Genomic DNA, 13,366 nt, shown 5'->3' on the forward strand with positions numbered 1-13,366 from the left:
TTTATCTCAATTTTTTCTCACGGACAACGCCGATTTCTCGCTCTCAACCAACGACGCCGCCACTGACACCGGAATTTTTGCGAAACCAGCTTTTTAACGCTGTCGCGTTAATAAAGATTGTTTGTGGCAACCACGAGTTTTCTTTTCTTAATTGCCTCTGTTGTTTTCGCTATCTCTCATAACCACTACGACCGCGTAATAGTGGCATCGCCGTAGAAAGAATTAACTCCTTAGCTTTCAGTGGATATACATTTTTGCAAATACAGCCGCACTTAATGAAATAAAACCTCACACTATCGGGACTCTATTCCGCATGTGTTAGCACATGTGCCGCAATTGCTTGGCAGACGTGTGATTGCGATTGAGTACTGGTGTGCATGGGGTTTGTTAATGGCAAATGATTTAAGCAATTTACCCATTCACATTTCTACCTCTTCTACGGTTTTCCCGAGCATTTAGTTTATGAATCAGCCTGATATCTTGATGCGGCCTTTTATTTCATTCTTTCGTACCCACTTTCCCAGTACGGAGTAGCCAACCGGAGTATATTCCTGGTTAACCTTCCTGTCTATCCTCTACCTTTCTCTCTCTGTCTCTTGTCGGCACTCGTTCGGTCGGTTTTATTTTCAGCCAAGCTTGAAGACCGTCCGCCTTTCTTAATTCAGAGGGTGTTTTCAGAAAGCATGCTACGGAGTTGCGCGCTTTCCTTTTTCGGCGAAACACCAAGTGCACGCGGCTCTCTTGGCGTTGCGAATGCTCTGCATTTCGCGTTCCGCACAGCCCACGTTCTGGTAGCGCCATCTCGCGGTGCCGACGTGACATGCCACACCCCCGGGCTCTCGCTGACCCCCTTACCCCCTTCTATAACATCTTAGCCGGCGTTCCTCGTGATGCTGTGCACGTGAAGTGGCTGTCACCAGTTGTGCCGTCACTGCGACCGATCAGCCCCATCTTTACTGCGATTCGTGTACGTGTCGGCAGTGTAGACGTTCGCGGACCTCCACGGACATCGCAATCGCAGCTTGCAGCGCCGTAGGCTGCTCGAACTCGCACAAAAAGAAAAGGTTCGTCGTGTACCGCCTGAAGGGCACAAGAATCGAGCACGGCGCTGCGTTTGGGAATGAAGCAGGCAGCGAGATAAACGAAAAGAAGACGACAAGTGACGCCCTTGTGAGGTAATTATGAAACTAGTTAGGCCCGCATTTACGGTGCACATGCGTACACATGTGTTAAATGCGCGCACGCTTCGATATAGACCACTTTGAGCCCATTGGCAAAAGACCGAAAAAGCTCAATGGCGCAGCTGTACCGATGCTGTATTCGCATTGCGTGGGGAAGAAGCGCAAACCGTCAATAAAGGGAAGAGGTAAACCTTATGCGCCGCCGCTGTCACACCTTCATTACAGCAGTGTGGGAGAGTCGGGAGGATTGGTACAGTTCACTATTATATTTTAGTTTCGTTTAACTTGAACGTAGAACGATGTTAGATGGATTATAATACAAGTTTAAACAAACTGCAAAACTTCAGAGACGCACTGGTTTCTACCACTTCTGGTGCACCTGTAAAAAATAGTTTATGATAGCAAAAACCTGTCCCATTCCACCCGCCTCTGTAGGAGTGGGGCGAATGTTACACAATGGTCCAAACGTGTTCAGCGACCATTAGAGCCGATTGTTGAACATCAAAGTTGAATAAGGATTGCATAAATTTTGCTCCCCCCACCCCCCATAGTTTGACACTGGCAGCTTCGTCACAATGCCCGTCATTGGAAAAGTACAAATATATATGTCAGGAGGAAAGTAAAACTTTGGCAGAACGGAAAAACTGGGCTAGTTGCATTTCTTGTAGACGCTTGAGGTCTTTAAAATTCAAATGAAGCGATAACTTGCAAATGTAAACGTTTACACACAAAGAGCGCTTCCACTTGTTTCTTCTCATTTACTAGACCCATTTGACCTCATTTAAGCAATAAACAACCCCCTGCTGTAGCCTACAATACACGCGTTTTTCCCGGAGCGCTGGCAAATGCGTAATAAAAGAGCTTTAAATAAAGAAAGATTGTATATTATAATTCCTGTTTAGCTTGCCTCTCTTACCGTGAAGCCAGCATGTCTGCTATCTATCTTCCACCGACAATTTATTGGCTTAAAATGTGAAATAAACTAAATTAACTGTTTTCTGGACCAATGTGGCCTACCCATGAAGTTTATTTGCCAGTCACTGTACCAGCCTATGAATGGGACAGAGTCCAGTTCCTCCCTCAACTCGACTGCCCCATTCCTCCCAAGCTATGTTGCCCAGAGTAAACAACGTTTTAGGGCTCAAGTTCAGTCGTCAGGCGTAAATTTTCTCTTTGAAGAAGTGCGACGCTTATGCGTGTTTTCGGCGGGAAATTCGCATTAGCGTCTGCAATGTGGTTGAAATTTCAGAGAGCTACCATTGAGATAGTGGAAACTTACTTTTGACTCGTGAAAAAGGCGGTTTTTGTTAAACAAAGCTCCGTACGCCGAAGACGCCCGCCATTAGAGCCAGGCAATCGGTATGCTAGCACCATCTAATGACTAGTTGGCTAACGTTATTGAAATAACAGCAGGAGAGATAGACGAACTGCCTCACTCCTCCAACTGTCCCAAACCTCCCGATTCTCCCCTATTATATTTTGCTTGATAAGCAGACACTCTTCGTAGAGCATGCCCGTCGCGGTATGGCTTTAGTATGGCTTTATCGCTCACGGCTCAGTGTCCTTGCGCCTAAAGGAGTCCTGACAAACAGATTCAAACACTGTTTGACTTTTACTTCGCACTTCTGGAAGCACGTAGGTGCCATCTGTAAAATATCAGCCACAAATGCAGCCTAAAACGTATTTTAATTGAGTTTCGAACCTCGTGCATGCGCGCAAACGGAAAGTAAAGCACCTAGCGATGTAGTCATCACGCGGGAGCTATTTGTAAACAACGTACGTCACGAACATTGACCAGCTTATCGGATGCGTGTACGTGATCGACAACGCTTGTGGCGACACCTGCAAATGTAGAGCCTCACCTCAGACCTGCAAGCTAAAATTATTATTGCAGCTACTCACCGTCTTTACTAACGTTGTTTAAAGCATTGACACCGAGATAATCATCAACCCGCACTGCTCTTATTATTTTGTTTCAAACTGGACATAAGCGCTACTGTAAAAAAATCAAGAGTAAAAAAGTAAGAAAACAAACTTGGAGGACGCTTGAGCTTTGCTTTCAAGAGTAGAACGCGATAGCGTAATCGCACCGTTTTCGTATCACCTTCCCAATCGCTAGTCTCGCTTCTCTTCTTGGTGGAGACCTAAACCGTGCCGCAAGGAAGGCCAAAGTCCAGACGCCCTCCGGCTCCTAATCCGTGCATGCGGCGCGACGAAACACGTCGGGCGATGCCGTTGAAAGCGCGCCCGAGGGCCCTGAAAAGAAATGAGACCGACGCCGTGGCTGACCCGCCTTCTTCCCTTTAATGGAACACCCTAATCCCTATGGTGATGATACCTATGCCCCAGAGGCGGCAGTCATTTTCTTCTATTTTTAACAGGCCCTTTGCGCCATCTCGCGGATGACAGTCAAGCCTCTGCCACACTGAAGCACCTCCGAGATGTTCGTACCGCCAATGGTAAATGGTGTATATAAATCGCTCGCCGTTAGTATGCTAGATGATGTATGCATGGTGGCTGAGCGACTAAACACATCGCGCGACGGAGCGAGGTGTCACATGCTCGAGTCCTCGGTCCCACTCGAACCGAAGATCCCTTATTATTTCTTTATTTGCATCAATCTCGAATTTTCGCTCACGAACAACGCTGATTTTTCTCTCATAACCAACGACACCGACACCGGAATTTCTGCGAAACGAGCTCATTATCACTATCGCGTTAAAAAAACACATCCCAGGCAGCACGCCGGCATTCCACCCATCTCTGCCCAACGTCGGCAAATGTCGGCAGCAATATTAGCCCCATATCGGCAAATCACGCTCGCTCTACTTCCCCCACGTCGGCGAGATGTCGGCTAGCCGGCATTGGGCGGATGTGGGCTAGCCAGCGTCGGTACGAGGCAGGCCTGCCGTTATTCACCCGATCATGGCAACGAGGAGCGTGTGTTGGGGCACTAGTTGGTAAGGCATATCATGAAAACTTAAACTGCGCTAGTAATCGTAGAATAAGAGAGGACGAACGCATTCGTCATGTCTGCGTTCGTCCTGTCTGCTTCTACTCTGATGTCTCGTCCTAAGCGCAGTTTAAGTTTACATACGATGATGGCAAACAGTTACTGGGGCTCTGTAAGCTAGGCGATGCTGGCGTCGTGTCGGCACCGGCGACGTCCTAAAGCCGCCGGTGTGACCGTTTGCATCCGTTATTATGGTGTTTTAGCAGTGGTGGCTTACCGTGTGGTAAGTACGGTAATACTGTACCGTCGTGGTCTGCACGTATCTAGTCTATATGGGGACACCGGCAGTAGTTTCTCGATGCGTACAGTAACTTGTTTAGAAAGGCTGATACACGTGTTATAAAGCAAAACGGCTGCGTGCCGACCACGGTATTTCGGTTTTACTGTAGTTACTGTACTGTAAGTCAGCAGTGGTAAATAGCCTATTCGCGGCCCAACGGCATCATCGACTACCATTGGCACCGTATTCGGAAAATACTTCGTAATACAACGACAGCTACGCTAGGGTCTTAGACTGCCGTTGAGACCCATAATTCTGTGGAACCGTGCAAGGCCGAGAAGGGAAGCCAGTATTGTCTCTAACACAACTAAAAAGATGGAAAACGTACAGTACTAACTACGCATGCGTCTGGGTAATGAAGGAACAACACAATTGCAAGATGATACACACAAATTTATTCACACATAGGAACACGCGGTAGCAGTTCCGGAATAATTATGCCATAAAACATCTGTAGGTTCCACAGCCAACATCTAAAACAATCCCACAGCCACCATATTCCTCAAGAAAGGCAGGAAAATTCTGATCGAGGAAGGGGGCAGGCGAATAGTTACAATGTATTCAATGTTATTCACGGCACATTCACAATAAATATTTATAGAACTAGAACGAGGGAAAAATTAGGAATAAGGATTAACGGAGAATAACTTAGCTACTTCTGTTTTGCGGACGACATCGCACTTTTCAGCAGTGACAATGACGAATCACGAAAAAATACAGCAGATCTAAGTGAAAGAAGCATCAAAGTAGGATTAAAGCTGAACCAGAAGATAACAAAGATAATGTTATGTGGGTCGGCGTAAAAGCGAGATTAAGAGTGGCAACGAGACCCACCCAGGCAGCACAGCACATCGGGCCAATATTGTTTATGCGTTGGCAAACAATGGCCCAATGAAGGCCTATTCCAGCCACTACAAAACCAATGTTGGCAAAGACAGCCTATGGGGATGCCAACAATGGTGCATCGTAGCCAGCCCAAATACAATATTGGTACCGCCATCGTACATGGAGAGCAACAGAGGCCCATCGTTCCCAGCCAACACAAAGTATTGGCACAGCCATCCTGTAAGGTCGGCAACAACGCAATACCATTGCCAGCCAACTTCCAATATTGGCAGCGCCGTTGTATAAGGATGTGTGGGAACCACGCCCACCGGCTATCGCGAGATAGCGCCACGTGCTGCGCAGAGGCGGTGCGCGTGGCCCAGCTGCGCGGCTTAAAAGGGGAAGCCTGCGCGCCGCCCAGGGGAGACGTGCCTGGGACGCCAGGAAGGACGGATGGGCCGATTGCTGCTGCCGCCGATCGTGCTCGTCGCCTCGTCGTCTCGTGTGCCTGGACCGACCACGCCGTATGCAGCGTAGAGTTAAATAAATTGTTGTTGTTGTTTGTTGCGAGTTGAAGCCTCCGTCTTCCTTGCTTTGACTGCGGACGGGACGCAGCAAGCCCAGTACCCACAGTTGGCGCCCAACGTGGTTTTTGCTCCCGCCCGTAGGCACAGCACGGTGGACGTAGGTCCAGTCCCTCGTCTTGTCCGTTGAGTCTCGGTATAGCGCATTCTCGTGGGTGTTCTTTTGTGGCACGCGTTTTCTTTTTTTTTTTCTCTTCATCGCGCAGGCAGACGGAATGGATCTCCGGTCCGGGACGATCTTGCCTACCGGCGGCGAGCAGGATTCTTCGCACGAGCATGCTGACCAGCTGCACAGCAGCTGAACACATTTCAGCGTGTCGCTGAGTTGTGCAACACGGTCATGGACCGCATGGGCACTCGGGCCGGCGAACCACAGCTCCTACCTCCGGCCGCGCTACCGACGTACACGGGTTACGACGACCCGAAATCAGTGGCTGACTTCCTAGAGGAAATGGACAGGTATGTCAGAGCGACCGGTGCCTCGGAAGCGCACGTGATGGCTCGAATCCTGCCGTTGGCCTTACGGGATGCCGCAGGACGGTGGTGGAGGCTACAAACGCCTTTCACCACTTGGGCAGAAATTGAACAACGCTTCCGAGAGGAATTTCTGCCCCCTGGGTACGAGCTGCGAGTCCAGCGTGAGCTCGAACTAAGAACCCAGCATCCGGACGAAAGTTTGCTCGAGTACGTCCGGACGATGCAGGAACTGCATCGCCGAGCAGCACCGACTGCCTCGGAAAGGGACCAAGTAGCTCGGGTCATTCGACAGAGTCATCTCAGATTCAGGCCATTTCTTTATGGGCGCACATTCGAAACCCTTGAGCACCTCGCACGGGAGGCAAGCGGTGTACAAGACGCCCTGTTAACTGACAGCACTTACGTGCCACCGCCAGCGCCGCAATCTGCTCTTGAGCCGTCACTGGCTTGGCGCGCCCCCGTAGCCAGTCCCTCATGCGACCTCACGAGCCCAGGCACATTCACGGCTATCTCCTCCCGCGCCCTGGACCCCTTCGCACATGAGCAAGGGCGGCGCGGGGCCCCTTTGAATACCGTATCAGGGGTAAGCTGTCCCTGGGAGCAAGTGTCCGCGGAGCAGCGTCATAGTACAGAGCGCTCGCTCCTTGCTCGAGCCATACAAGAGCATAGTCGGTCGGACCCCCAGTCCCGATACGCTGGGTTCACAAGTCCTGCGCGAGCCGACTGCGACAGGCGCTCCTGTTATGGGTACTCCGGGAGCCACTCCGCCGAAAGGCGTGATTTCAGTGATAGGTTAACTGGCCAACGCAAACATACGCATGTCGTATGCTACCAGTGCGGTCAAACTGGTCATGTGAGGCGGCAATGCTTTGCGCGCCGTAGCGCGAATGCAGGTTCTTCTGGCGACACTAACCACTGGCGGTGTGTCGCAGCCCACGGCCGTAAATGCCAGGAGCGTGCAAAGCTGTCCGGAGCGTGTAATGGACGAACATCAAGCTGGTGAGTCAGTCATCGTTCCCTCTGTTTGCCGCTTAACGCAGGCGCAGTCTCCAGAACCAACGATGAAAGTTAAAGCGCTGGACATTACCGTACCTGCTCTTCTTGATACCGGTTCAGGAATCTCGTTAATCGGTGACGTGTTGCTTGAGAAGTGCAAAGCTAAAAAGATGAAGTTTCGTAACTCAAATGCTCAGTTGCGAATGGCATCAAGCCACGTATCAAACGCTGAAGGTTGTGTTCGTTTACGAATAAGCTTTAATGGAAAAACGAAGCGCCAGCGATTTGTTTGTTTGCCTGGTCTATCAGTGTCAATGCTTCTCGCTCGAGATTTTCTTGCAGACGAGGGGCTCACACTCGACTTTCCTGCAAGAGGCTACCGCCTTCACGGACAGTCCGAGACAACACCCTTTGCGGAGAAGAAAGACTTCGTGCCTGTATCAAGACACGCGGAAGGCGTGGCAGCCATGCACACCACCCTGCCGTCAGCAGTCATGCAGTCCCTCAGCGACTTCACGGGAACGAACCACCAACGGAAGCAGCTAGAGGCCGTGCTTACACCGTTCTCGGGAATGTTTACGGAACGTCCTGGGAAGACCGACGTCCTAGTGCATCGCATCAATACCGGCGACGCCCGACCATGGCGTTGCAACCGGAGACCGCTGAGCCGGCACAAGCGAGCCGTTCTCGATAAAGCCCTGGACGAAATGATCGACACAGGAGCCGTACGACCCTCGGACAGTCCGTGGGCCTTCCCTCTGGTATTGGCCCCAAAGAAAGATGGTACGGCACGTCTTTGTGTGGACTACCGCAGGCTCAACGCAGTCACGGTTAGATTCCTACCCTTTGCCAGCAATACCGAGCATAACTTACGCGCTGGAAAACGCAAAGTTCTTCACCACTATCGACTGTTCTCGTGGGTATCTGCAAATCGAAGTTCACCCTGACGATATCCCGAGAACGGCATTCGCATGTCATAGAGGCTTGTTTGAGTTTGTGCGCATGCCCTTTGGTCTTTCCAATAGTCCGAGTTCCTATCAGCGCATGATGGATATGGTCTTGGGTGATGCAAAGTTTAATTATGCACTTTGGTATCTTGATGATGTGACGGTGTTTTCGCGCACGTTTGAAGACCATCTTGAACACTTGCATACGGTGCTACAGCGCATGTCAGCAGCCGGTCTAACTGTTCATCCCGGAAAACTGCAGCTAGCTACTAACAAAATCAACCTTCTTGGGTTTGTTGTCGACAACGGCGTACTAAAACCGAACCCAGATAAACTGAAGGCAATTGCGGATTACCCCCCACCCCAGAATACTAAGAGCTTGCAAAGGTTTCTCGGAATGATTGCTTTTTATCGTGACTTCATTTCGCAGTGCGCAGACATCTCCCGACCACTAACTCAGTTGCTGAAGAAAGGCGCGAAATGGCTCTGGAGCGGTGAGCAACAAGCAGCTTTCGACACGCTTCTGAAAGCAATCACCAGTAACGCCTCCCTTCAGCTGCCAGATCTTAACAAACCTTTTGTGTTACAGACAGACGCCAGCGATTACGGACTTGGCGCAGTACTTCTACAGGAATGCGCAGGTGCTTTGAGGCCTGTTGCTTTTGCAAGCCACACTCTGACCGGTGCGGAACGCAACTACTCGGTAACAGAAAGAGTGCCTGGCAGGGGCGTAGCCAGAATTTTTTTTCGGGGGGGGTTCAACCATACTTTGTGTATGTTCGTGCGTGCGTTTGTATGTGTGCGTGTATATATACGCAAGCAAAACTGAAAAATTTCGGGGAAGGTTTGAACCCCCCAACCCCCCCCCCTTGGCTACGCCCCTGGTGCCTGGCTATCATTTTCGCATTAAAGAAGTTTGACATGAATTTGGACGGTGCTCAGTTTGTCATTCAGACTGATCACCAAGCGCTCTCTTGGCTGAAACGATTGCCTAATCCCTCGGGACGATTGTCCCGATGGGCGCTTACCTTGCAGCGCTACGACTATGTCATCGAGTACAAGAAGGGTAGCACTAACACAGTTGCTGACGCACTTTCACGTGCACCTTTGTCTATTGAACCCCAGGTCGAGCCGGAAACAGTGTGTGCGGTTACGACACCAGCTGTGACAATGCAGTCACGTTGGGGTACTTTGGTGAGTAAACAGGAGCTCCTTGCAGCACAGCAGGGCGATGGCCTTTGTCGTAAGGTGTCAGAAAAGCTAGCGGCTCGTGATCCAACTGACACCGGAAGCGACGGGGAGACAGACTGCTACCTGCTTGGAGAAGGAGGCCTCTTGTTCCGGTACTTTCCTCAGGTTGACGATGGTAGTGTGGAGTCACCGTTTCGAGTTGTCACTCCTCGCAAACTTCGCAAATTGTTCATAAAGTACTACCATGACAGTGCTTTAGCTGGTCACTCTTCAGGGCAGAAGACTTACGAGAAGCTGTGTCGTACGGTAACCTGGCCAGGGTTGAAACAGGATGTATTACGCTACGCGCGTTCCTGTTCAGTGTGTCAAAAGGCGAAACCATGTGGGGGTTTACCGTTAAGAACAATGCAGTCAGTTGAGAATACATCGCCATGGCAGATTGTTGCATGTGACGTAATGGGCCCGTTTCCCATGAGCCCGCGGCGAAACCAGTATCAGCTTGTTGTGACTGACCATTTCACGAAATGGGTTGAATTGTTTCCTTTGCGCAAGCTCACTTCGCAGAAAGTGTGGGACTGCCTTCTCGAAACCTTCACGAGGTTCGGATTCCCTGCCCAGCTGATCACGGACAACGCGACGTACTTCACCAGCAAGGTGTTCACGGATTCCTGTGACGCCTTGGGAATTCGTCACAAGCGCACGTCTGTGTATCACCAGCAAGCCAACATCACGGAACGGGTAAACCGAAATCTGAAATCTATGCTTGTCGCGCATACTGAGCGTCATAAAGACTGGGATCTGAAACTGGCAGAAATAGCGTTCGCAACTAGGACGACAGTTAATCGCTCAACAGGTTTCACTCCTGCTCAACTTAACCTGGGCAAAGAATTAAGCTTTCCGCAGGACAGTGCTTTGACATGTGCCACAGCTTCTTCAAGGCCTTATTCAAAGTTTGCAGGGGACCTGAGACAGAGGCTGACCGACGCGGTACAACAAGCCAGACAGCACCTCGATGTGTCTCAAATGGAACAGGCAGGACAGTATGACAAGCGTCGACAAAACGTTAGCTTTGAGGTTGGGGACTTGGTGTTGAAGCGGACACACCCGCTCAGCGACGCCTCGAAAGGTTTTGCCGCTTCCTTAGCTAACAGGTGGGACGGACCGTATAGAATCACCCAGAAATCCAGGCTCTCGTACATGCTGAAAGATTGCTTAACTAATCAAGCGTGTGGCCCTATTCATGTCTCAGACCTGAAACCATTTTATGCACGGCAAGACTCAGCAGCTGATGATCCAGATATGCCTCACCGGGGCTTGGCCACCCAGTCACCCACACCACCAAGCAAGTGGTACAACCTGCGTCCCCGGTGACGGACAAGAGGGGTTTGCGAAAATGACTCATTCCCTTTACTTGTACTTTTTTCCAGTTCCATTTTTCAACGAATTTTGGAGGGAGGAGGAAGCATTCGTAGGCCTTCCCAAAGTAGTTTAATGTCCCGTTCGCCTTGTTATGCGTTGAATGCACATAATTTTGTTGGTGGCGAGAAGGAAATGTTTACTGGTTTTCATTGTCCTCGCTATGCTTTAGGGTCCCTGCAGCCGGCCTTTCCGGACCATCCTCCGGTCCCCACCACGTCGTTTTGAGGGGGGGATGTGTGGGAACCACGCCCACCGGCTATCGCGAGATAGCGCCACGTGCTGCGCAGAGGCGGTGCGCGTGGCCCAGCTGCGCCGCTTAAAAGGGGCAGCCTGCGCGCCGCCCAGGGGAGACGTGCCTGGGACGCCAGGAAGGACGGATGGGGCCACCCGCGCTGGCAGATTGCTGCTGCCGCCGATCATGGTCGTCGCCTCGTCGTCTCGTGTGCCTGGACCGACCCCGCCGTATGCAGCGTAGAGTTAAATAAATTGTTGTTCTTTGTTGAGAGTTGAAGCCTCCGTCTTCCTTGCTTTGACTGCGAACGGGACGCAGCAAGCCCAGTACCCACAGATGGCAAAAACAGGACATCGTTGTGAGTCAACAAACAACACTGGAGCTTCCATTCTACAAGAAAGGCAGCAATGGCACATACAGGGTCTTGATTACTAAGTTGGCATGCAGTGTGGCACAAAATATATGCTAAATATTTGTTTTACAGATGTTGAGCAATGTAAAATAAGTACCAAGTTCTCAACTTAGTTTTGCGAGCTGCTGGAAATACTATGAGAAAAGAAATGCAAAACAGAATAAAATTTAACTTTGCAATGCTTGTTAAAAGTTAACGTTAATTGTGTGATACAGCCAGCGTACGCATCGGCACTGTAAAAAAAAAAGAAAAATGTTGAAGTGGCTTAGCTCGGCTATGCCAGGATACCGTAGCGTTAGCAAAGGTTCAGCTGATTGTTCTTAGCTTTCCTGATTGTCTAGGATTAGCATGATTATCATGCTTACTGCTGCTCCAATGACACACACATGGTGTACATATATGTGGCACATGTATATTTATTAAATGCGAAGCATTTCTTAGCGAACTTCTGCGACTTTGAGCGTATCTATCTATCTATCCGCCTACGACTTTGTGCTCTCCTGGTCGCTTGGTTAATCGAATGTACACCAAAGTTGCTATGGTGTAACATGACTGTATGACGAACATAAACGACAAGTCATAACAAGGAAATCATGACACGCATATCATGTACAGCATGATTTACATGCCACGCTTATGGTGCGCTGGCTGCCGTTTCGCTAGCTTGATATACACCAAAATTCGTATCTTGCAACGTGACTGTGTAACGAACATAAATAACACGAATTAACGTGAAAATCATGACACACATGTCATGTACAGCATGACACGTGCCACGCTCATGGGGCGCTGGCGGCCGTTTCGCTAGCTTGATCTACCCCGAAATTGGTATTGCGCGACGTGACTGTGTGACGAACATAAATAATAGGAGTTAACATGAAAACCATGACACGCATTTTTCTAAACGACATACAAGACGATGTATGCAGCTCTTTGCTGGCTGCTTCGCATTACATCGATTCCCACAATGCGTGGGATCTGCCGGCTTTTTTTTTTTTTGCCAGGCAACTACTTCGGGATTCGATGAGTTAAGCTTTTCCGCTTTTCTGCGCCGTTGAGCAGCATTTGCGCTCTCCTTCTCCATCGCTAAACCACACTGGCAAAAGCCAGTCAGAGGCGCTATCAAGCGGCTCCAGCGCAGTGTTAGACGGCGACTGCACAGCGAAGGCGAATAGCTGCGCGCGCGCCGGCGCCAGTACGTCTACCTTGGCTACGACGTCACTCCTCTGGAAAGCGCAGACCGGCGGCAGCGATCGCGCGCGGCAGCGGCGTAGTGCGCGAGAAGTGCCGGCTCCGATGCAGCAGTTGTGTGACATCACTGATCCCCGCGCATGTGCAGCACGGCTCTTGAGGAGCCACGCGAAACTGGCTCGGCTAGGCCAGTGTAGCTAACGCTACAAAAACGAATACCCTCCCTTTACATTGATTGGAGCTGTATATAGCGTTGATGAGTGAGCGGAGTAGAATAGAATTCTAGTTTGCTTGGCAATGGGCCTTTGCCCTGTTGCAGCTTTTGTGCACACGCACCGAAATTATTCTGACGGCTTTATTAACGGCGAACAATCAAAACGTTTCAGGTGACTTCAACCGCACCATTTATTCTTCTGTTTGCTACACGACTGGTTGGGTTACAGGATCGTAGCTTTTTTGTGTGCGTGCTACAGCGATGTACTGTCCAAGACTGCGGCATTGCCAGAGGAATCTCCAAATGAGCGACCAGTTATGTTTGCAGTCTCAACGCTTCAGGCAACCAGACGTGTTCAGTTCAAATAAATGTTCTCTGTGTTCGGGATGGCGCAGAAGCAGCGC

The 13,366-nt window shown here is 50.2% G+C and overlaps 1 protein-coding gene across 1 annotated transcript; it reads left to right on the forward strand.

Annotated features, from left to right (window-relative positions):
• Positions 1 to 6,223: 6,223 nt before the first annotated feature.
• Positions 6,224 to 8,953, forward strand: LOC125757433 (uncharacterized). The gene is made up of 2 exons (XM_049413041.1): positions 6,224 to 6,903; positions 8,893 to 8,953. Exons 1-2 carry the CDS (start codon positions 6,224 to 6,226, stop codon positions 8,951 to 8,953), a joined length of 741 nt encoding a protein of 246 aa, XP_049268998.1.
• Positions 8,954 to 13,366: the final 4,413 nt, after the last annotated feature.

Source organism: Rhipicephalus sanguineus, chromosome 1, assembly GCF_013339695.2.
Source record: "Rhipicephalus sanguineus isolate Rsan-2018 chromosome 1, BIME_Rsan_1.4, whole genome shotgun sequence".
In the NCBI taxonomy this organism is placed as follows: domain Eukaryota; kingdom Metazoa; phylum Arthropoda; class Arachnida; order Ixodida; family Ixodidae; genus Rhipicephalus; species Rhipicephalus sanguineus.

Excerpts from the sequence above, each read along its gene's own strand:
- LOC125757433 (XM_049413041.1), top strand. The coding sequence starts at position 6,224 with ATGGACCGCATGGGCACTCGGGCCGGCGAACCACAGCTCCTACCTCCG. Across the intron at positions 6,904-8,892 it reads CTGGACCCCTTCGCACATGA|ACAGACGCCAGCGATTACGG; the intron begins GCAAGGGCGGCG and ends TTTGTGTTACAG.